The sequence below is a fragment of the Plectropomus leopardus genome, chromosome 7, assembly GCF_008729295.1.
Source record: "Plectropomus leopardus isolate mb chromosome 7, YSFRI_Pleo_2.0, whole genome shotgun sequence".
In the NCBI taxonomy this organism is placed as follows: Eukaryota; Metazoa; Chordata; class Actinopteri; order Perciformes; family Serranidae; genus Plectropomus; species Plectropomus leopardus.
This window is the reverse complement of record NC_056469.1, coordinates 27,028,994-27,054,182: the sequence shown is the minus strand read 5'-3', so window position 1 is coordinate 27,054,182 and position 25,189 is coordinate 27,028,994. Positions and strand designations below refer to the sequence as shown.

Genomic DNA, 25,189 nt, shown 5'->3' with positions numbered 1-25,189 from the left:
GGAAAAAAGCCAGAGTGAGATCTGGGCTGAGAGGGAGAGAGAGTGACTCACTGGGTCTCCTCCAGAGGCGAAGGAGATGGACTGCATGTGATGATTGGCGATTATCTGTGGAGAAAAAGAAAGAAACAGAGAGAGAGAAAAAGAGAGAGAGGAAGAGAGAGACAGAAGGAGAGCACGTGGGTGACATGAAGTATGTGGGAAGTGAGATGAAAGCATGTGGATGGAGAGACAAATGTGGAATCATTACTGAGAAATGTGCTTTTTCCCCTCCACTGAGCGGCATCAACTGCAGCGGAGATAAAAACTAAGTGGGACGATGGATGGAACACCTTTTTAACAGTCTGCAACAACCGCCCGCGACGGATCAATAACACCATCAACACTTGCTAATGCCCCGTGCACAATGTGTGGTCTAAATCCGAGGCGTTATTTGTGAATGGATATATGCAAGGGGCACGCTTCTTTGCACTACGTCTTAATGCGGGTGAACTGCACTGCTGTGTACCATCTCCCCAAAGAAATAAACATCATTCAGCAGCTATTAACTCATAGGAGGAGGATCACATTCTGCCCCGTGGCGATGTGGAAATGAGGACGATGGTTAGGAGTGATTTGCGCTGCATTCAGAATAAATGAGGCAAACAAAGTGGAGGAGGTCTAAATTTATCTGGGCATCCCCAGAAGGTCACAAGGCACAGTGCGCTAATGATCACATCACAAGAAATAATACCTTGAATTAGGTAGTGGTTTGTTAAGATATTTCCTTGATGTCAGAGTCAATTTAAAATGTATTTTTCATATCATTTAGGTCCAACCTTCTGTAAAATTTCAGCTGACTTAAATCTGATTACATCATTAATTGAGTGAAAAGAGCAGGAGTAATTTTGATGTCTGTTGCAATTAGGGTTCCTACTGCTTAAGGCAAGACTTTTAAAGATTTTTTAAAACGCCACCTGGAATGAAATTTAAAACCAATTTTACAATAGCCAAATTAAACCTAGAAAAAAATCTAGTATTACCGACTTGTGGTTGTACGCTACTGCAAACCTGTCAAGTTGCACTTACATGGAAACAATAGCAAATTCTAATCATGTAATTGTTCATCATCATGTGTTTGTTAAGTCCAGTGGACGTTTGTGCCAAATTTGAGGAAACTCTATAGAGGCCTCCTTGAATTTAGAGACTGAGATGGACGCAAGGTCACAGTGACCATGCCCTTTGACCACCAAATTCTAATCAGTTCATTCTTGAGTTCAAGTGAACGGTTGTGCCAAATTTGAAGAAATTCCCTCAAGGTGCTCTTGAGATATCATGTACACAAGACTGAGATGGATGCAAAGTGATATTAACCTTGACCTATGACCACCAAAATGTAAAGAAAAAGAAAACATACTGCCGCTGGCTTTGGCTATCACTGGTGCAGAAAAAAGAACCGATATTAGAATACTAAAGGTTTTCAAATGTTTATTGTAACATAAAACATTACTTTTTTGGTCGAGTAAAAAGTTAGATGACCTAATTCAAATTTTGAAAAAAAATGTAGCACTTTGGGCATGGTGGAGATCCAGAGAAGAGATTTATACCTGACATATTTTCTTGCCAATTTTGTGTTTCTAACCAGCCTGTGGGATTTCACTGTCTTGACTCACATCATGTTGAGATTTAAAGAACTTTTTGCAGGAAAATGTACCAAGCCTAAAATGAAAGGTAGAAAAATAGAGGGGAGGAAAGCCTTGTTGCCAAATGGATTGGTACATTTATCTGAATGATGTTTACATCATTATGTGTTCATAATGTAATTTATATGTGAAATGGTTTATGTACTTACCCTTTGAACCTTAGACTATGTATGACCTCCCTATGTATGACGGAGCCTCATAAGCATCATATGTGCCAGTTTCAGCCAAAAATTTTGGTCTAACAGCCAATTTTTCTGTATAATTTGTTAGAGGGCATAGCTGCAGCCGGAACAGCTGTGTGACCGGCCAACCAGCTACATGACTCGTACGCCATATCGTTCACCCCTTGGCCCGGAGGCGGAAGCAGAAATGCTAAGTTAGCAATTAGCTAGCTCTAAAGCTATGAAGTGGCGGTTAAAGTTAGGGTAAATGATAAATCTTGTTACTTGTGATGTAAATCATTTCTTCATATAAAATTACTTATAATGTGGATTTTTGCTCAATTTAGCCTAATATATTCTCACTGCAAAATCGCGTTGTAGCAGGGTTCAGATAGCCGTTGCAATGGTTTGTTTGCCTTGTGGGTCCTTTGCTCTGAGCATCCCAGCTGGAGACAAAATGAGCACTGTTAGCTCCACTATCCTGCTCTGCGTGACGTTAATGTGAGAAACATTTGGTAAATTACTTTAAAAAAAAACAACAGATGTTACCAAAAATGTTGAGATTTTATAATGCATCGTAACAAACAAAAAAAACTTCTTTCCATGCTATAACATGGCATAAGGCTTTATTTTTAGATTAATAAATTTAATGACTTTTAAGACTTTCTAAGGATTTGTAAGAACCCTGCCAATAATCTCAAGACAAGTACTTCAGCTTCATAGATATATTAATAATGAGCAAAAACTATGTAATTTACACACCAAAACAAGCTTTGAAAGACAAATATAAATATTTAGAATTAAAGATTTAAACGGTCTAAAATGAAACAAAAATTTAGATGACACAAACAAAAACATTTGGAATTTCATTAACAACTGGCATCCTTAAGTCAATCTCTAAAAAGTGTGTCTGTGTAATCCTTAAATCCACATGAAATCCCTCAAGCAGAGAGATCCTCAGGTTTACTCTGCTCCAGTAAACTGCACAGGCTAAGTGCACTCTGGATACCAAACATACCTCTGGCTACAACAGAGCTCTGACAATCAGATGCATCTCTGACTCACAGTCAAATCTCTGGCGGTCAGGGACAAATCTCCCAAACACAGAGTTTTGGAGGAAAAATACACAGACGAGAGCGGCTTCGAGAGAGAGCTGGTTTTCAGTCTAACCTGTTTGCAATCAGAGGCCAGCAGGTTGAGGCTGCTGGTCGAGATGGTGAGGCTGATTGTCATGCCGGCAAACTGCAGGTTACTCTTCCCAAGGATGGAGGTCATGCAGCGAGAGGAGGGCTGTGAGGGACGGAGATAAAGTCCATGAGTAACAAACAAACAGGGTGCACAAACACAAGACAAGGTTTTTTGTTTGTTTTTGTTTAACTTCAACAAGGCACGGTAGTCCATTGAGTCCTCCCGGCCTGCGCATGAGCCTGTGGGCGTATGTGTGGAAATGCCTGTGTGTGTGGGAGTGGAAGAACAGCTGCAATTGTGAAAGTGATCCTGTCTCCAAGGCCAACTGTGACCAATGGGGAGAAGACAGGACAGTTCGCATACTGAAGGCTGGGCCAAGAGCATCAGGCGGACCACGCCAGCACTACTGTGCCAGCCCGTTTATCCCAATCCTCCTCCTGTTCTCATGGCTTTCGTCCATGTCTACTCCGGCATATTTGGCGTAAGCTGTGAGAGAAACTGCATCGGGGCAGGATGCACATACTCAGCCACATTAACCTCAGTCCAGCCAAATCAGAGGGACTAGACTAGTTGAATCTATTCTAGTTTACATGCTATAGCTGTGTTTTGTCTGCTGTGCCAGACATTCCTTGGTCAACCCCTGCAACAGGAACAGACCGCTGGATTTAGCCACCTGTTTTATGAAGTGTTTGGGAGGATGTTTTGAGTTTTACAGAAATACTGTGTGCAGACACACGCAGGCTTTACACAGCAGACTGTCTGATCATCTGTAGTGCCTCTTTGGCCCGACACTGGCTCCACACAAGCTACTACTCCACCTCTCCAGCCTCCCTTGTGATAAGAGGGCGGGAAAAAGAGAGACCAGAGAGTGATTGGTAATTACCTGCGAGTAGCCCACTAACCGCAGAAGTGTACAATCAGCCTAAATCAAGATCTGTATACGTGTGTGTGACTGAATAGCCAACTGACCACAGAGTGGACAATCAAGCTAAATCTAGCTCTTATGCAGAAAACCCTCCCCACTGCCGCCCACTTAAGCCGTATAAATAAATAATGCACTGTAAGGGTGTGTGCTCGTGTGTGTGCTGTGTACCTTTCTCCTGCGCTGGGCTCCTTTGGCTCCGGGCACGGCCTCGCACACCACAGAAATTGCCTCCCTGAAACAGTGACAACGTGCAAGTTAGTTGCAGTAGCATGTCATTAACCGTTGAACCTTCCCGGACTCGCAATTATGCGGAATAAATGAGATCTGGCAGTGGGTGATTGAATTTATCGTCCCTTAACTGTTGCTCGTTTTTACCACAGAGACAAACATCACTACGGAAACCAGAAGGAAACCACCAGGATTCCAGGACATTCTAATTTAGGGGCTGGGAGAGCTGCAGGCGTGTATACACACACACACACACACACATGCATATATAAGCTGATACAGTGAGACAAAAAGAGAGTGCAAGTGACAGAGCGAACAGACAAAGAAATAAGTGAGAGGTGAACTGTGCTTCTCTAAATCTGACCGCACTTTGATCATCTCGCCCACACATGCACAAGTGAGAAATGTAAGCAACATTATGCATGAATTAGTATTTTTTCTATTCGGTGCCCCTTCGGTGAGTCTCGTAAATACAGGGTGGCAAACTGTTTACACTGCCCTGACGTTGTAGTGATCTGTGTCACCTCTAACGAGAAAACAACAACAATCCGACAGTAGTGTGTATGTCCCTGCTGATGTTATTTATGCAAGACTGCGACGTAGGCTGTAACTTTACCGGTGTCTTTCCTGTCTAACAGAATCTCGTGGACAGCTTTGCACATGCATTTGTTGACAAGCTGAAGGATTTGTACCCGACAATTATGACATAACAGACCCCTGTCAACTGACAGGGGAGAGTTATATTACAGGATATTACACAAATCTGCATAGTTTAATTAATTGTGGCATTGAAAATGAACATAAAAACAAAAATGACTTTGAAGAGTTTTAGTTTTGTTGAAATAGTGCTAGCATTGTCGGTCCATATACTTAGTTTACTAAGAATCTGTATGTGACTTTTGACACTGGATAAACTGCAAAACTCTGTGAGACAGAGATGACGGCAATAAGAATGCAGCTTATGTCGTAATGTTTCATAAACAACATTTGCACTAACGTACCTCTGCATTGTTGTTGTATTCCTGTTAGCCATGAAATAGATCACTGCAGCTTGCATCAGGGCAGTACAACCGTGCATTAGTTTACTTAATTACAAGGTATAATTGATGCATTACTAGTGGTGTGTGAGGTTTACATTTTGACAACAACGGTTCTTTAGTTATGAGGCATTTTCACGGTAAACTGCTGCCTCCAGTGATTTCTATGAAGGGAAGGCCACAGAGTGGAAGCGATTTCGGACGTGGCAGTTAAAAAACAGTCGCCGCCCACGTGAACGTGCACAGATTTTGCTCTGCCATGCAGAATTCACTGTATTAAACTTCTGGCTGTTGCCACTTGATTATAGCTGATAAAAAGCTGTTATCATGGAAGCAGAAAGAAGACAAGATGGAAAAGCTGATAATGTTGGTGACTGATTACCCGGAGTGACGGGTTTTTTAGGGGAACGCTCTTGCATGTAGTTGGTTGCTGAAGTGGTGACTGTGTGGGGCAGTATGAAAGCAACACTGACGCCTCTTTGGTTTCTTCACCTCTGCCATGATGTTCATACCGAGAATAATGAGCTTATGTTAGCTTTGTTTCTTTCTGTCTTTCTTACACTCAATTTAATTGAGACACTTAAGCTAGTCTTGCACGATGTAAATTACATTGTGCACGATGTAAATTACATCGTGCAAGAGCAGACGCTCAGGTCATGGAGAATGAAAGAGGCGCCATGCTCCCTATTACAAGTCAGTGTACCATCTAAATTGTATTACAGCAAGGGGTCAACAGATTATCAGTCTAGCCAATTATTGGGGTCAATATCTAGCATTTGGCATTTTGCCAAATGGATTAATTAATAAGTGCAAAGAAAGTATTTACTTTATAAAACCTTTCTAGCTGTTTTAATTTATTTAAATTTTTACTTGACTTAATAAAAAAGGTGCAGGGAACTTGCTGTATCTGATGTTGAATAGTCTCAGATTGAGCAAACATTTGCTAAAGGCATTTAAACAAAGGTTTGTTAGAGTTTTTTATATTCTATATTTCAAAGTATTGACAGAAAGATTTTCATGTTTTTGTAAATGCATATCGCTTCCAAATACCAGCTATCAGTCTCATTAGGTACTAATAATCGGTATCAGCCCTGAAAAATCAATATCGGTCGATCCCTTAATTACAAGTCAACGTACCATCTAAATTGTTTTACAGCCATTAAAAACTGTTACACGTTATCGTTTTAAGAGAGTGCACAGTGTGTAATCTTACCTGGTGACCTGAGTTCTGGTGTTGAAGTCCAGCGCTCTCATTGACTGTAGCACCTCCACGCAGCCCATGTACTGCCCAGGAAACAGGAAGGCAACACATTAGCATGAGACATTTCCTGCATCACAGTCCCTTTGGACAGATGGAGCACAACAGATGAAAGAAAGCCTCTCCTCTCGTCTGTGTCAGTTTCTAAAAATGTGAGAGTAGGGTGTATATGTGCAGAGAAACTGCCTGGAAAGAGAGATGTGTAATTATGTATTCTAGCCGGGGGTTAGCGAGAGTGTGCCAGTCGCTTACCCGTACGCTGTAGGAAACACCGGTGGTGCTGACCACACTGTCGGAGTGCAGCCAGCCGCGGGTGGGCTTGTTGACAAAGGAGCCATGGCGCGTCCACTCATCTCCTCCCAGCTGCCCTCCTTCCACCCGTGCCCTCCTGGACGCCCCTCCCAGCCGGTTCATGTCCTGCAGAGGAGGTCGGGGAGGGGGAGAAGGAGCGGTTAAAGTGGGAACTGGGTGATGAAACGGAGGGGAGGAGCTAGAGCTGCTCCGGTCGTCCCCGGAGGACTCAACAGGCGCCTGAGGCTGCTGCGGCCTGCTCGAGGCCTTGAGTCCTGGGAGAAGGGTGGCAGAGACACCCAGGCGAAGGGATCCCATCCTGGGGAAGAAGGAGCAGAGGGTGGTGGGGCTGTTCTCTGCCGGGCGGGGAGAAGAGGGGGGCAAGATGGGAGTGAGAGACGAGGAGGAGAGAGAGGAAGGTAACCCGGGGGAGGGAGTGAGCGGGGTGGCGGGACTGGAAGGAGGGAACGGTGATGGATTGGAGTTTGTTTCATCAGTCGAGCTCAGCGATTCACTCCGAAAGTGGGTGTACTTGGTTTTTGGGACAAGCTCCATAATGAATCTGCAGCGTCAGTTTTTGTATCCGCACAAGTCCACACAGGCTCTAGTGATTCAATCAAAGTCTCTTTGTCTCAGTATTCAAAGTTTCTCTCGAAAAGGACACACAGCCATCTGTCTGTCTCCCTCTGCATAAGAGCCGCATCCATCTGTCTGCTTGTCTGTCCTCCGCTCATCACCGGGCGGCCGAAACCAAACTGCTTTAAAAACGGCTTCACCCACAATGAGAGCAGAATGAGGGGAGGCGGAGAGGAAAAGTGGGGTGTCCCAGTTAAAGGTGGAATGCAGATGAAAAAAGTTTGTTAGTAGTGCACCAGAGCGGATCATGTTGTCGTCAGTTCACTTTTAAATCTGCATCACAGTTCATTGTGTTCCCAGGGACTGATGATGATGATGTCACGGTCTTAGCTCTCCAGAAAGTGTTCAACTTGGTGTTTTTGCCATAATGTAAAACAATATCTGTGAGTATCTTCTCCCGACTTAATAGCCTCTCAGCGAGGGCCGGCTATCCAGCTGTTGGCAGCACCATGGAGAATCAACACAAGTGATTGTCTCTCAACGCCCCCCTCGCATATGTGTCCTACTGCACTGAGGGGTGCGCGCTTGATGTGTTTACATGCGTGAGGCAGTATAAACCTTCCCTTCCCACAATGCTTCTCAGATTATCAGTGTATGTGTGTGCTGACGTGCGCACAAGCGTGCATGTGTGAAGCGGCTCCCCTTGGCAGCTCTATCCTGCTTGACACGGGCCCATAAAAATCCTATTAGCAGCCAACGAGGGGATCGTAAGGGGGCTGCGCACGAGCACGGCAGCAACACACACACACACACACACAATGCTTGTCTCCAATTGGTCGATAGTACAGTGAGCACCTGCAGAGCTCAATGAAGCCCAGAACTGCTAAAGAAGAGAGAGGAGGCTTACTGACGTATGGCTAGTATCCAACGTCGCACGCTTCCCTTAAACACCTACTTCTCAAGGGCATCTCAAATCTTTCAGCGGATTCCTCTTTTTACTCCCTCTCTCTCTTCCTCCAAATGATTTCATGTCCTCTCTGAATGGCCCTCGCTCTCTCCCTCCCCTCTTCCTCGTCTTCTCTCCTCTTCCAGATCACTTCTGGCACAGCCTCGTTCCCTTTCTCTGCACCCTTGCCTCCCTTCTCTCTGTCTTTACTCTTCTCCTGGAAGCCCTCTCTCTTCCTCCACACGATATACTCTGCCAATCTCTGTCTCTCCAATGCCTCCGCCCTCTCCCGCGCCACCACTTCCTCTCTCCTCTTCCAGATGATCTCTCTCTCCCCCTCACCCCCTCCCTCGTCTGCTCTCCCGTTCTCCAGGCTGTCCTGTTTAACAGTCCCCCTGTCTAATAAATTAATGGTGATCCCTGTCTGTCCGCCTCTCGAACTTTGATTTTGGCTAGAGGCCAGGCATGGTCACCTTTTTTAGACACCAGTTGAAAAACAGAAAAAAAAGTAAAGTTAAGACTGGGCCGGCAGAGTTGGGGCCCGTTCCTGACTGAAGTTCCTGATATGGCTAACACAAGCGAGGCTGCCTTGGTTCAAGTGGCCTCCTCGTTTTTTGTTGGTTTTTTTTGTTTTTTTTTTACTGGAGCACCATTAGATAGTGGTAGTCTGAGATGTTGTCTACGTCTGGTACAGTGACACACACTGCAGTAGCACGGTGGTGATGTAACACCAGAGAATGTAGGTCATTGGCTGATGACGACTACCGGTGGGCTTGTTGTGATGGTAATGAGACCTGATTTGTCCGGTTTGAACTCCCAGCCCAGGGTTCCCTGAATGGTGCTGGAGGCTCGTCAGAGTTGAGCGTGATCTCGCTCACCCAGCTGGAAATGCTCAATTAAAACTGCACTCTGTTGTTACGCTGATCTCTCCTCTCACCCTGTTAGTTTATATCTGCCAGGTTCAAATAACAAAGCCCAGATTGTAGTCAGTTACCTGAGAGAAGAGCGTTGACACAGCCCCATATGATATGAACAAGCCAAGTGTTATACTCTTCCTTATCTAAGGCAGGGCTCGTCAAGCAGCAGGTTAGCTCTCAGTTCCATTACAAACTACCGTACAGACGCCGCATGACACCTCGCATTCTGCATAGTCCAACCTAGAAGGCAAACAACAGTCTGTTTACAGTAACAGTCTCTTGCAGAGTCCCACAAATAAAACAGTCTGCAGCGGTTTGACCTCAGGAGGAGGCAAGGCTACACCTACAGTCCTGCAGCAAGCTGGCTGGCCTCAGTGCTGTTCAGGCACTAGTCATATTTACAATCTCTTGCCCTTTACTCCCTTCGAAGCAGAGCAAGGTTTACACACTCCTTGCCTAGACAGCTTACACAATGCTGTAAATTTGGCACCGACGTTTCAGTGACTCAAAGTGAGAAGGTTGATTTTTCCACACACTAACATTTCAGGACTTAACTGAGTCTCAAGTACAGCCGACCAGCTTGTAGTGGGCGCTGGACGAATGGCAAAGGAACAGTCGCCTACACCAGTCTAGCACCACAGAGGGATTGTCTAGCGATTCTAGCTAGTCATCCATCTGGTCTTGGCCAAAAAGCACCATGGAGGATCCAGTCACACTCGCGCACTGCCAGACAGGCTGGGATGATCTCCAGAAAAGCTGTAAAGAAGTATGGCTGGAAAAGTCACAAAAAGACACGCTGTATTTGGACAATCAGAGAGCATGCAGAACAAACAGTCACACTCCTAATAAAAACCAGAAATGAAGTCTTGGGAGGGAATTAGCACTTTAAAAAAAGGCAACAGAAACTGACACTAGAGTGGGAAAATCGCAGGTGTGTTCCCATACACTGCTGAAGTGAACAGAGTTAACCCTCGCCCTGCTGGGGATGTTTTAGTGCACAGGACACAGTGTAGGTCAAGTCAGGCGACTGCAGAGGAAATGACCCTCTACATGAGGAGAAATCCTGAGTCACCTCCACACAGACGGCAAAAAGACCAGACTGTCACTAACACAGCGCACCTAATGATCGGTGATTAGTGGCCCCGGGGCCCCGCAGCTGCACAGAGTGATATGTACAAGTGAAACCAGTCCGATAATCTAATTTATCCAGCCATTCCTGATAATGGCACATCAGCTTGACTGATGAAGATGGTAGTAGCCGTTGATAAAAGGTGAGATGAGGACAAGCGGAGCTGCGCCGCCTCGCAGACTAACGCACAGAATGGGGAGGGGGAGACAGGTGACCTGAAACAACCCTGATTCTCGGAGACTCCCGAGCTCCGCATAGACAAAGACTGTCTAGTAAAGAAAAAAAAACAAACAAAAAAAAAAAACAACACTATCCTGTCTGAGGATGAAAAAGTCTAAAAACTGCACACAACCTTGGACTTCTCAATTCCACTCCTTCTTATCTACTAAGTATATACAATTACCTAATGGAAAAGCACCAGTTTGAAAAAGATAAGACAAGGAAAAAGAACTTTACATCTTGTTCAGTCTGCGGCTGCTGCTCGTTGCTATAGCAACAGACATTAAAAAGAGATGCCTGCGGAGGATATACACTGAAAAGTCCCGACAGCCGCAGAAATCTTCAGACAAAGAGATAGTTGCTTTGTCAAATCACAAGACAGCAATTAGTTGCTGCATCAAAGGCTCCTTTTTTGGAGATTTTTCTTTCAGCCAACAGGAGCAAAAACTAAAGACTCCTAGAGAGATCAATAGGTTTCAGGAAATGATCAAAGTTTGACCGGCGTCGCGCCAGCCATAAAACCCAATCAATGTTGACATCCCATGTCGGCTGCATGCACTGTCTCCACCTGGGGCATGTAAAACCGTCTGATATTATTTCAAAAGGACAACAATCACGTGCCTAATGACAGTATAAACGACAACAACTACACGGAACAAGTCACTTTTCAAAGACAAGACAGATGTTTAGAAAAGTTGCATAAAAACAACCTGAATATTCTGTGCAGCAGCTAACAAATGATTGTATAACATCCTGCAGAGTATGCTCATAGAGAATAGAAAGTCACAAAGAGAGTCTATCGGTACAAAAACAACAAACAAGTCAAACTGTTTTGTATAAAGTGAGTCTAATTAATTTCCCTAAGAGTTCTTTCTTTGTTTTAATGAATGGCAAAGCATAAATAGTTCCCTTTGTTTTGGTTTAAAAAGCATACAGTTGATAATCCATGGTGATTCATCTAAAGCTGGGCTCCATATTCACATGAGAACCACATTAATGTTTAAACAGTCCGGTCATCCGTCCTCTCCTTCCTCTTTCTGGCGCTCCGTCCGTCCACTCCCTGAAAAACGTGCTTCTCCTCTGATCCGCTCTTCCGCTCGATTAATTCACAAAGTCACTGCCGGCAGCTTCTCTCCATCTATCCTCTCCTCCGTTTGGCTGCCTCCTTTTCTCTTTACTTCTCCTCCTCCTCTTCCTCTCTCTCTCTCTCTCTCAGCAGATGGTGAAATGGCAGTGCTGCCAGGATGGACAATGGCACTCCTTCATTGTGCGCCTCCTCTCCCCTCACGTCTGTCTCTCATTCCCACTTTCCTTTCACCTCTGTCTGTTAGAGGGACGCGCACGCTGTCTGTCCTCCCCCTCCTCCCAGTCTGGGGTGGGTGAAGCTGCCTCCCATTCTCTCTCTCTCTATCTCTCTCTCACACACACACACACACACACACACTCACACTCACGGCTGCTGCCTCTGCCCTCCCCACCTCCCTCTCTCCCATCCTACCTCCTTCCTGTTTCCTCCCCTTCCCCCCACCTCTCTGCAGCCTCACTCATTTAGCCGTGTACATGTGTATGCACAGCAAGATGCTGCGCTCCTGCACGTTAATGCACACAAGGAGAGATGGAGATGGAAGAGGAAGAGGGGATGGAAAAGGAGGGGGAGGGGGGGGGTATGTATGTTTGTATGTGCATGTGGGGGGGGGGGTTGTTGTCCATGTTGGTTATTCAAGTCTCCTCCCTTATTCATGTTTGGTAACCTGAGAGACAGAGTGAAAGGGGGACAAAAAGAGCGAGAGAGAGGATGGAGACACACAGAGGGATTCTACGGGCTGTGCAGAGTGACACGAGGTCACTCCAAATAACCTTGATGAAAGTGGACAAATACAAATATTTGAAAATCATTCACATAATAACCATTCCCTGCATTACTACATAACTAGTGCTCTCTAGGGGGAAAAAAGGACAGGTAATTACACAAGACGAGCACAATAAAAACCGAGTGACTCTGGAAAAGCAAACGGAAAGCAGAGATCCCACAGATAGGTCCCGACACTCAAGCATATCTGATGAGGAGGCAGTGTTGCGGAAAGCAGAAGGAACCACCCAAAGAGTGACACGGGGACACGGCGAAGTGGATATAGCAAGGAGTCCTCAAATGACACCCCAATATACAGTCCCTGCAGTACTACGTCTGACCACTACACCGGCAGAGAACTGCAGAGAGCTGGGGTGTCATTTGAGGTAAAAACCATCACCTTAAACCACCCAGAGATGGGTAAGAAAGTGATGGTTGAGGACAGCCACCCCTCCACCCTGTAGCCTGCACCATGCCTCTAACAAAACGCATAACACACTGTGGCTTTGGGTTGATGACAAAAAAAAATTTCTTTAAGAACTTTATATTTTTTGGGTAAATTAATAACTGAAGTGTTATCCTGAATTTAAGTTAAAAAAAATACTTAGTTGACAGCTTATTAGATGCATCAATCAAATGCAGTCTAATGCAAGAGTCTGCAAACTGCAGCCTCCATAAAGTTCAACCAACACCTCTTTAAAACAGACCCGACAAAAAAACGAACATTACCACATTAGTGAAGGTAGGGTTTAACGCAGGACTTTTGTATTAGACTGCATTAGTTTTAAATTGGTGTACTTAAAATGAGCAGTGTGTAAGATTTAGGGGGATTTAGGGCCATCTAGTGGTGAAGACTGCAGATAGCAACCAACTTAAACTTGTTCCGGTTAGAAAGTCTTTAATGGTTATTTTTTAGGAGGTTTTAACTACTACCAAATTACTGGCAGTGGTGTCTTCATCTCCAAAAAAAGGGACCAGGTTATTTAAACCGGCAAGTAGAGTGAATAAAGACGTTTCACGTTACAAATCAGTGTTTCTCTAACAATGTTGAGCCTGTTTGCAATGAGCACCTGCTAACTGCAGCTCGCCTTTTTTCTGATCCAGGCATTTAGAAAGGAATCGATTTATCCGCACGGGTATCTTCCTCTCCAAAGCCAGGTGATTTAAACCAGTAAAAACACTGAATTAAGCAGTTTCATGTTTAAAGAATAAAAAAATGAAAAATTCTGGGTTTTTCCGACACTGCTCATTGCTGCTAACTATGGTTGCTGACGCAAAAACTCAGGGCTCTATCTAGAGCCGGTATTACCCATTTTCCACCAACATGGAACTGGTTCGGATCAAAAATAACTTGGTTCAGAACCCAAAAAGTTGGCTCTCAGCTGAAGCCAAAAAATAGCAGCCATGACGACATCAGTGAGCGTCTCAAATACAATTGATTAGAAATAAAGGATGATGGTAGCGTTGGGAAGAATAAAGCCAGAAATCGGCGGGAAACAAAGAGCGTGCAGTGGTCTCGTAAGCACTTTGTCTGTATATGTCTGCAATTTTGTAATGACAGATCAAAATTTTGCAGGTAATCAATGTAATCCTGATTTAGCTGCAACTGTTCACTTCTGTTATTGTACAACGCCCTGGGTTGATGACACATCCTTGATTACAATGGTCCTGTGCAAAACTGGAGGAAATGCCAGCTGGCTCACTTGATAGCGCCAAGGTTTGAAGAGTCCTGAGTGGAATCGGTTCAAAAACAAGAGCTGATCTGGTGGAAAATGGGTTTGTTTGGTTTATCTGCTCTGAAGAAACATGGCGGTGGAGCATGGCGGACTCCACAGACGAGGACCTTCACCCTATATAGATATAAATGGCTCAATCTAAGGTAACAAAATCACAACTCTTTTTTTTCCAGGTGATTACACACTTATGAAAACATTCTTATTTAATTATATTCCATTTTTGCCATTATATCCCCATAAATCCTGCACACTGGGCCTTGAGTGGCAACTGAGTGTAGTTGTTAATAACTCACTCAAACCACAATAAATTTGACAGGGCTGCACAATTACTCATGCATGACTACACACTGTGACTTTAGCTTCCAGTTTCACATGACTGTTAATACTGGCATCCTTGCCATATTCAAATATTCATTTGAGACCGCTGCAGGCGGAAAAGTTTCAAATGAGATGCCGAATGTGTAGTTAAAATAGTTTGTTTCCTCAAATCATCTGTAGGGGTGCAACACTGTAATGTATACAGTTCTTTGTTCAGAATCTGCTGAATAATGGTCCTGTTCTGTGCTGTTGCTGAGAAACCAATCTAAATGGGTCACACAAAGCTCTGCTTTTTTCATTTCAAAGCCTTAAACTTCACAATGTAATAGAGTTGAATTAGAATAAATTGAAAAAAGAAACGTAGGGAACGTCCCAAGAAGACTTATTTCGTGATATATTGAAAGTGAGTCATGAGTTTACACCCCTGCTGAAAACTGCAGTCATAATAAACTAATTTAGAGCTTCTTTTTTTTTTTGCTGTAATCATGCAGCCCTGAATTTACAATTCATTAACTCTCAGGTCAGTATTGAACCTTTTTGAAGATAAATGGCCAAATGATGACTTCCAGGAAGGTTAACGGATTTCTATCTATCATTTAAACCTCTAAATCGCTCTACAACCACTGATTTAAATATTGCATATGAGCGTTTTGACCGTTCTATGTGACATTACATTGTATTTGAGGAGAAACAACCCTTTTGCCACTGTGTCATGCTGCGTTTTTGATTAGTGTATCATTTGAATGTCTTACCATATATTCCATTGGCCAACACAGGCTGCCTGTGAATCTGTAACCCTAAAAACACCAAACTGCACATCAGCATACAGTACACACACACACACACACACACACACACACACTCACACAAAAGTCAAGGAGCCAATCACAGCGTGCTTCAATGCCGCCCTTGCAGCTACTTGACTCCCAGCATGCTTTGCTCCCAGGATCAGCTGTGGAGAGGGTCATGGGACCTCCTTGATATAAACGGCCCGGTTGATTAAGCACACAGAGACACAACATTGATAGAGCGAGATCGAGTGGGAGAGAAAAGTAAAAGAAAGTGAGAGGATGGAAGAGCACGAGTGAGAGGAGAGAGGCAATAATCCAGCATGCGTGTTGAAACACACTGTGGAATGAAAGGAATTAACTGAAAGGACCGCATGTGTAGGATGCTTGTGTCTCGGCTTGCCCAACGCGAGTCGGCGAGTTTTGTTTCTGTGCATGCAGAGGAAGAAACAACTGTGGAAGCTGCGGCTAGTCAGTGGATATTAGACGAAACAGTCAGAGACGGGTCGAGACAGAGCTCTGGATCTAATGCACACGCTGCAGGGCCATATCTGCTGTCTGCTCTGTTACTGTCTGTGTTTGTGTGTGTGTGTGTGTATGTGTGTGTAATCTGATTTGACCCGCCTCACTCACCCCCTTACGTACACTAGGCCCAAAAAAATGAGCGTAGATGAGTAAACGGGCCTAGTCACTGACCTTTTCCCTACTGGACTTCTGCCAGCCTGAGACACTGTCTAACATCAGTTCACATTACGGAGACGAGAAAGACAATGATGAAGACAATGAGTGCAGAGGGAACAGCGGGAGGAGTGGGGGGGGGTGTAACTGACAAGTGAGAGCCTCTGTGATTGGAAAAGACGTGCAAATACACACGTGCGTACAGACAGAAAACTGGCAATCAAATTTTCAAAAATTACTGGTGAGGGTGAACATTAGATTAGACAGGCATTCAGCAGGAGGCCTTTCTGCTGGTTTCATAGCTCACCATGCACACAGCAAACATGTGAGCCGGCTATTTTGGGTCGGGCCACCCCCCCCCCCCCCTCTAACCACACTCCCACATCTCTATCTCCTTCCATCATTCCCTTCCTGCTGCCACTCTCTGCCTCTCTACTCTTACAACTTCCCCCTTGGTACAACGGTTTATTTGTCATAAACAGTAGTATTTCACTGTGTTACTTCACTTAAGTTCCCAGTAAAACTTTGCGAGTACCAGCGCTGAGTGCTGAAACTGTTGAATGCTTTGACAGGTCTTGATGATGTCTTTTCAGATCAGATATTTCAACATTTGAGTCATAATTTTGCATTTTTGTCACTGTTTTACATCAGAAAAGGTTCCTGTGTGTATGGCTGCTTGTGCAAAAACATTAAAAGCAGATGTGTGTTTTAAAAGCCTGTTTTGTGCACAAAAGTTTACCTCAAATTACGGCATCTAAAACAAGTATTGATTTTGTATAGATATCAAAGTTTGGATGCATTTGCACCACGGGTCGACCGATATTGGTTTGTCACGGCCGATACAAATACTGATTATTTACAATTAAACCGATAAGCAATAATTGAAAGCGATATGCATTTACAATAAAAACATAAATCTTTCTGTCATCATTTAGAATTTGGAATATAACAAACTCTGATACAAAACTTTGTTCAAATGCCTTCAGAAAATGTTTAATCAAAACTTCAAGTTCCCAGCAACTTTTTTTTATTAAGTCAAGTAAAATGTAATAAGAAAATGAATAAATAAAAACAGCTTCCTGAGGTTTTACAAAGTAAAAGTTCCTCCAATGCTGACAATTTCTTTGCACTTTAAAAAAAAAAAAAAAAAAGCCAAATAATAATCGTTAAGGCCGAAAATCTGTCAACCCCTAATGAACACTTCTTAACTTGTCAGATGTTTTTATCCAAAACACCTCAACACTTGTCCTGCAACAGTTAGTCCATTAATCAATTAGTTGATCTACAGAAAATGAACTGGCACCTATTTTGGTAATCAAATAATCATTTTAGGAAAACATTTGCTGCTTTCATACTTCTTAAATGTGAAATTTTAAGGCTTTTTATTGTCATACATGATAGTAAACTGAACAGATTTGGAATTTTGATTGCATAAAACATTTCATTTGAAGACGTCACCTTGAAATATTACAAAAGGCCTGTTTCGCTATTTTCTGACATTGTATCGACAAAATGATTAACCGAGAAAATAACCTGTAAATGAATCGATAATGAAAATAATCATTAGTTTAAGCCCGACTCAACACCTGTTGTTCCACCTAACATTTGCTGTATTGACCAGGATAAAAAATGTCAGATGATACGCAGTCCTATCGTCCTTTCACATTAACTATTAACCGGGCTTCCCTTTACGAGGACGAGGTGAACATTAACACAGCTCGAGGCTCGATCCTGCTCAAGGAAAACTGATGGACGCCACCTCATTAAAGTGTCCAATAGGAACGATTACAAAGTCTAGATCGGGGTAGGCTACCTGTGGCTCTGGAGCCCCTCTCTAGTGGCTTCGAGACACAAAAAACAGAAATTATGGAAATAAATTTTTTTCACATGTTAGTTTTTTTCTGTTGTAGGTTTAAATAAATACTTACATTTTTCACTTTTAGAAAACCCACTGAATAATAAAATTAAACCGAACTAAAAATTTGTGTCAAACATCTATGGCCTGGCGCCTTTTTTTCTAAATTTCAAACCTCATTGATGGTGGCTTGTCTCGAGTTTCCCTTGCTAGACTAGTTATGTACTACAAATCCAAAAGTCTCGGAGGAAAACAGAGAATTTAACAGTACATAAAAAGATTTGTATGCTTTAACTGCCAACTCAATTGTGATTATTTGGTACTTTAACAAAGTTAAAGTATCAAATAATCATGAATATCTCACTGTAGAGTAGCCACACTGTTGTGAAACATATTAATAAATACTTTGACAAATAACGTTGATAGACTTATTTAGACTTAATAGGCTGTGTTAGGTTAACTATAAGGCTCAATTATGTTTTGCGGCCCCAGACAGGTTTTTCAAATTATTTTTGGTTTGATTGTATAGGCTGCTGACCCCTGGTCTACATCCATTTGCATTTGTGTTTTAACTGACACTTCACAGAGTTTGAATCTTAAGTGCTCTTTATCTGCTTCACCCTTGTCTCTAAACCAAATGCCTGTGTGCACACAAATGAACACACCCATGCATGTGCAGTGTTGATTCAGCTCAACCTGCAGCAGCAATGTTTAAATATCACCAATGCATTTAATATCGCAATGAATTTGTTTTGGGGTGCACATATTGCTGTTTGCTGTCTCTAGTTTTTGTATATTAAAAAGTGGTTAGGTCTGCACACTATATTTATTCAGTGAAAATGAAATGCAGAAATTAACATCCCACTAACATTGTGAGTTGCATCACTATCGCAACATCTGTCGAATAATTGCAACAGGATTTTTCTTGCACATCATGCAGCCCTCAAAGTGGTTGCCACTGATGGCAACCTGACAACTGTGGCTGTCCAGTCCTGTCTGTTTAGAGCACATATTGCAGCATCACAGCTTTTATTTGAGCAAAACAGGCTTCCAAGTCTGTTTTTTGAGTTGCTTGCGTGACGAAGTTGTTTTTTTTTCGCTGCTTTTTTTTTTTATTGTTGAATGTCCATTTTTATCTACAGAATTAAAATCAAGTGCTCTCTGCGTCTTTAAAGTGTTATGTTACTCAGTATTGCCAAAGGAGTGAAATATTTCAGAGTTTGATCATAAGTGTAGAGGTGATTTATTGTTCTCTGAAATCAGCATGAGTAATAATCTCGAGCATAAAACGGTGACAACAGCTTTACCAGAAACAGACCAGGAAATCGGAATTTGTCTGCTTCAGACCTGATGTAAACTTAATCCTGAAGTGACGTTTTTTTGGCAGAGGGGCTGCTTTTATTTCACACTCAGCACATTACCAAAGGCTAGACATGAGTGGAGGAGCCCTGATGTGCAAAAAAAGTGCAGTTAAAATGCAGTCTTAGCTTTCTGCAGAAAACGAGATTAACCACAATGATAAAGACATCACGATATAACACGAAAGATCCATACTGATAAACTGTTTGTGATAAAGCCAATGTTCAAATCTGGCACAGCCTATCCAAATATATATAAACAAATCATCAACGGTCTTAAGTTCTGCTTTTTGTAAATTGCATCCGAGCTGCGCTCACTTCTCATTTTTAACATCACACAGCCCAGGCGTTTAATCAATCTGCGGTTCACTCAGTGTACCATGCACTGAGCATGTTGCACTCCAGCGAGCAGCGCAGGAGGAAACACAGCTGAGGCTCGGTCCCATTGTGTCGAGGTAGAGACGGACAACCACATGCTACGACCTCAAAAAAAACAAACTCCCACAGTTTGTTTCCAGAACACACACACCAGACGCAAACACACAGACAAACATACCCCGACGCCAGCAGACAGATGAAGTACACACATCAGACAAACTCATGCTCACATGGACAGATACACACACCGTCAGCTTAGTACCTCACCACTGAGTTTTTATCAGTAGACCAGTATTACGAGACTAATTCAAGGCTAATACCTGCACACATTCACTGCTAACTGTGGATGTGCTGATCGTAGCATAAAGATCGGTATTTGGCCCGATCAATGCATTTTTTAATTGGTCTGGATCGGATATTTTGAGCACATGCCCCGCCAGATTTTTTGTTTGTAAAAAATAAATGCTGCACTAAGCGGATTTTAGGGCTATTTTTGAATTGAAATAAATATGCTTTATTTTGAACATTTAAAATAAATAAATAAATAAAATACTATACATATAGAAAACACAAAGTAAAGTAATAGTGAGCATATAACGGATTTTCAATAAATGACATTTCCACTGACTGGCCGTCTCTGCAATCATAAACCAACTCTCAGCTCAAGTGTCAATCCCGACATCTACACCACTGTGTTCACGCTCTTCATGAATATAATCAACAATACAAACCCAACTTGAAGAAGACGATCATTATTAACAATATCACCACTAGCGTGGTTTACATCCCAGCCTTCATCTCTGTACCTCGCAAAAAATCTCATTTTGAACATATTTTTAAACTGTCTGAAATTATTACTTTGATTTCTTCCCCATTGACTTAGTTATTTAAAAAAAAAACTAGGGGCGCCTGGTGGCTCAGACAGAGGTTGTATCCTCGCCCCCCCACACTTAAACTGTCCTGTCCATAAAAGCCAATAAAAGCCCCCCAAAAATAATCTAAAAAATACATAAATAAAAAAAATTATGTTGTGCTAGGTTGCATTGTGATAAGAGCCATTTAAAAATATTTTTAGTTTTTTTTACTTTTATTTTGTAAAAATAAAAATAAAAAACCCTTAAGAAACTGTTCGGATGCCGTCGTTTTTTGTTGTCTTGCATTGCAGAGTTATTAAACTGTCAAGCTTAAAAACTGGATTGCTTTTAATAACTTTAAAGTAGTTGAAGTGTGCATTGTGCAGCTGTATTATCCGAGTAAATGCAAGTATCGGATTGGGACTCTGTATCTGCAGATACTCAGTATCAAATGACTGGTGAAAAATTTGATCGGGACAACCCTGCTGCTTACGAAAAAATAAAAAACGTGTGTGTGTGTGTTGGTGACTGCATGGCTATGTGCACACACCTGTCAAAGTGAAGCTGCAACAATCACAAGCATCACGCTGTGCCGTCAATCAGGACGAAAGCTTTCACCTCTGATTGATACGGTTTGAGCAGAATTGGACAGATCCAATTTTAATCAAGTGGATTTTGGATTGTGCCAGTGTTGTGATAGAGTGGCCGAGATGCTCCGGCGCTTTGACTGACACATCGCGTCTCGGACTGTCCTTCCCGTCTGTGTTGTTTTTGTCCTTGTGTATGTGTGTGTAAGTGCACGCGTGTCTTGTTTGTCCGGCTCCTGACACGTGTCTGAATCTACCATTTTTCGGATCAGCTGTTGATTGGACCCTCTCTTCCCCTCCGTTTCATCAGCACAGATAACTTCCACCATATAATATCATGTCAGGGGCTGCTGGTCTGAGCGGTGTGGCTGACCCTGATAAGAGCACTGAGCCCACTGCTTTCAGTCGCCTCAATCATCCCCCATAACCCTTCAGTCTGTTTCCATAATAGTCTGTCTGTCCTTCACTCGCTCGCGGTGAACTTTAACTCTGTCACAGTGACCCTGTTTCAACACATCTGAGGTGTGTTTTGCTGATCCGTCTCCGTGGATACGCTCGACACAGAAGAAACGATGGAACAAAGCTATAAGTTTGCTGTGTGATTGAGTGCAGAGTTGTGTGTGTGTGTGTGTGTGTGTGTGTGTGTGTGTACCGATAGGCTCGATTGCTTATCTCAATTACTATTTATGACAACCTGAAGAGACTCAGCTCAACTCTGACTCAACCAGTCAACCAGTACCCCTTTTTAGTGATTTTTATCAGTCTATATTGCTTTGGTGGGAGTTGTCGAGTGTTGGAGATATGAGAGATGTCTGCATTCTTTAAGATAAAATAAAATGTTTGCCTATTTATTTTTTTTAATAATATTTTGAATGTTTTGTTCAGCTGTAATTGTGATATCTGACAAGCAACACTGGAAGTTATTTTCATCTAATGAAATGTATCATTAAACAGGATTATTGTTCTCTTTGTTGTAAAGGTGTCATATAATCCCATGGGGGATGGGCCATGACACTGAAATAAAATAATTAATTCTTTCATTTACATAATGAAACTAAATGGCACTCAGCCTGTAGTACTGAAAGCGCAAAAAAAAACCACACAGTTGAACTCAACAGCAATGTCTCTTTAGAGAAATCGTGATCTATTAAGATGATCCACAGACCAACTTAGGAACTATTTTCTTTCTACCAACATGCCAACCGCATCACTTCTCAGAAGGAAGCGTGCATCTACTCATGGACGAGGGGCTTGTGCTCCTGAACATTAATGGCGTCTTGCTCGGCTGAGCTGTAATGTTTGCCAGCGTCCGCGTAGTGATACGACCGGTGGTTCTAGGTCAGTACGAAGAAAATAGTTCCTACATGAAACTACTCACAACGAGGCATGCGGATTATTTTGAATCACAGGTCGTGATTTCTGGAAAGAAACATTGCCGTTGAGTTTTTAGCCGCAACCAGGGGCTCTGTGGGTCACTCTGTTGGTTTGTTGGTCAATCCAAAAATAATGTTCCCACCCTTGGGCGGCCGCAATTTTTCCCTAGGAGGCTGAAATTTGGCATGGAGGTCAACTGTGTGCGCATGAAGGTGAGTTTCTGTGTTCATGCAAATAGGATAACAGGGCACATAGCTTGCCAAAAATGTTGCATGACCTCAAAGCAGGTTAATATATGACATGAACAAACTTTATCTGCATACAAGTAACACACATATGGGCAGACATACATACATGCACACACACCATTCTGCCATTTTTAATAACTCATAAAGTATTTGACAGGTTGTGTGTTTGTGAATGCATTAATGCATGGATGCGTGCACATACATGGTTGCAGCTATTTCTAATGTGTGCCTGTTAAAATCTTTTTTTTTTCTTTTTGGAGATTTGAACACCACAATCTGAATACTATCTACTTCCGTGATACTTGAGAGGCACACATTTCTACAGCCTGTAAGGGTGTGTGTCCAAACTTTTATCTTGATACAATATTATATAAATTCTTTGGAAAACAACACTATGAAGTCTGCCTCGAAATGATTTTGACTGGATTCAATTCCATTTTCTTTGCTGCGTAACATAGTCTGCCTGGTACTCTGCTGCTAGCACTGTTGAATGTTAAGAAATGAGGAGTTTTTGGGGAAAAAAAGTGACATAAACATGCTTTGGGAATGTCAAAATTAAGGCATATCTTAAGGATGACAACATGTATTGATGTTTTCACTTTGCATCAATGATACTGGATCACCGATCACTGAGTCAGATGTATCTTTACACCTGTAAGAGACAACACTCTGCAACGTACACCAAAATAATCTAGACTCACAAACAGCACTACAGGTACAAGGAAAAATATGTTTTTGGGGTAAACTGTCCCTTTAAGGGCTGCACTAATAAAACTAATAATTATTATTTTAATTGTCAATTAATCTGCCAATTACTTCTTAGTTGTTTTATCAATAAAAACGTCAGATGAGAGTGAAAAATCATCATTTTTCAAAGGTGACTTATTCAAATGACCTGTTTTGTGTGACCAACAGTCCAAGATGCAAATACATTCAGTTGACTCAGACAAAGAAAATCAGAAACAGATAATTCACCATTTAATAGTTGCCCAATACTGTAATTTCTATAATTGATTCATTGATTAATCATTGTGGTAGGGGCTGACCGATATTGGCTTCTCAGGGCCGATTCTGATACAGGTTATTAGCAGCTAATGAGTCCGATATTGTATCCATTTACAGTGAAAATGAATACATTTCTGTCAATATTTAGAATTTGGAATATAACCAACTTTGTTTACATGATTTTAGCTGATGTTTAATCAAACATCATATACAGCAAGTTCCCAGCAACTTCTTTTTTGATAAAGTCAAGTGAAAATTCAGATAAAAATAGATTAATAAAAATAGCCTCTTGAGGTTTTACAAGGTAAAAGTTCCTCCCACGCTGACACTTAATAATTCATTTTATCAGCGATACTTAAAATAAAAAAAGCCAATAATCGGCCAGATCAGTAATCTGTCGATCCTTACATTGTAGTTCCGACTCAATTTAAGGATTTTCCTGTGTTTTGCAGATAACTGAAGGCATTACAGTGAGCTTTTCTGAAATCATGTCCTGAACGAATCACAAGCTCGAGGCCACTCAGTTGACTTCACATCAGCGCTTATTATAACTTCACTGCAATACTTTCACAGTGACTGTATTTCTGCAATGCTGCTCAGCTGGCGGCTCCTGAGACGTAAATCTCAAGTCACAAAAGCTGAAAACTCGTCTGACAGCGCGAGGACGAGCACAAAGTTAAACATTCATGCTAATGTGTGCACAGCCCAGTGTGATCACATTTTTTACAGTAAACCCGACGTGCTACACTTCAGTGCGTCGTCTTAATAAAACCACAACGCAGAACAACGCTCCTCCACAAAGGCAGTATGCTAAGTGAACAATTTTCTCAAACTTTTGATACAAGAACTGACGCACAGCACGCAGCAGAGCACAAACCGTGACCCCCCCCCCACCCAAAAAGTGTGGTCAACTTTAACGAGAACTTACCAGCTCTCTTCCTCCCTTTGCCTCGAGTTGCCCCTCCTGCCCGCCAAACTGCTGCTGCACAAACTCGGGCTTAATTTCATCAAACGGGGCAAAGGTTTGGTGAATTAGTCCGCCGGGCGCCTCACGCTTTACAAAAACTTCATGAGAGATTAGTCTAAAAACTTCTTCTTTCCTCTCCCTTTCCTTCCCTTCCTCCTCCCCCTGCCTCCCCCCCCATCCACGGTCACGACAGAAGCCACTTCCGCGAACAAATGGCAACGTCATCTGGCCGTGTGTGTGTGTGTGTGTGTGTGTGTGTGTGTGTGTGTGTGTGTGTGTGTGTGTGTGTGCGTGTGTTTGGCCCCCTGTTTTGCACCTGGCCCATTCAGCGCACGTTGCGCAAAAGTAGAAAGCCCAGAGCGCGAGCCAAAAGCATTAATACGTAAGTCACTTTAATAACAACCACATGTGAAGAAAAGTTTCGTTTTCTTTGGTTACCACAAGACTACACTGGACGGTGAAAAATCACAGTACAAGCAATAATCATCACCTCAATATTAACGTTTTAAGTAAAATAAGAAAGAAGGTAATGACAGCGGTAGGCTGTTCTTTTCTTTTTATGTGATGCATATTTATTTAGTATGATTTTTCAAAAATCAGAGCATAAGCTATTATAATCACCTCCTTTGTTAGGTAAAAA

At 42.5% G+C, this 25,189-nt stretch overlaps 1 protein-coding gene across 4 annotated transcripts in view; it reads right to left on the bottom strand.

Annotated features, from left to right (window-relative positions):
- Positions 1-24,727, bottom strand: part of shc1 (SHC (Src homology 2 domain containing) transforming protein 1) — a 31,818-nt gene extending 7,091 nt beyond the window's left edge. The window contains exons 1-7 of one of the 4 annotated variants that reach the window (XM_042489674.1): positions 24,511-24,727; positions 15,210-15,254; positions 6,729-6,893; positions 6,432-6,502; positions 4,122-4,185; positions 3,011-3,130; positions 52-105 (exon numbers count right to left, since the gene is read on the bottom strand). In XM_042489674.1, coding sequence (XP_042345608.1) covers positions 52-105; positions 3,011-3,130; positions 4,122-4,185; positions 6,432-6,502; positions 6,729-6,893; positions 15,210-15,221 — 486 coding nt within the window. In that variant the 5' untranslated portion in view covers positions 15,222-15,254; positions 24,511-24,727. Of the gene's footprint in view, positions 1-51; positions 106-3,010; positions 3,131-4,121; positions 4,186-6,431; positions 6,503-6,728; positions 8,585-15,209; positions 15,255-24,510 lie in introns of those variants that run through there. The other 3 variants (XM_042489675.1, XM_042489672.1, XM_042489673.1) reach the window with 3 other exon arrangements.
- Between the last annotated feature and the right edge of the window lie 462 nt (positions 24,728-25,189).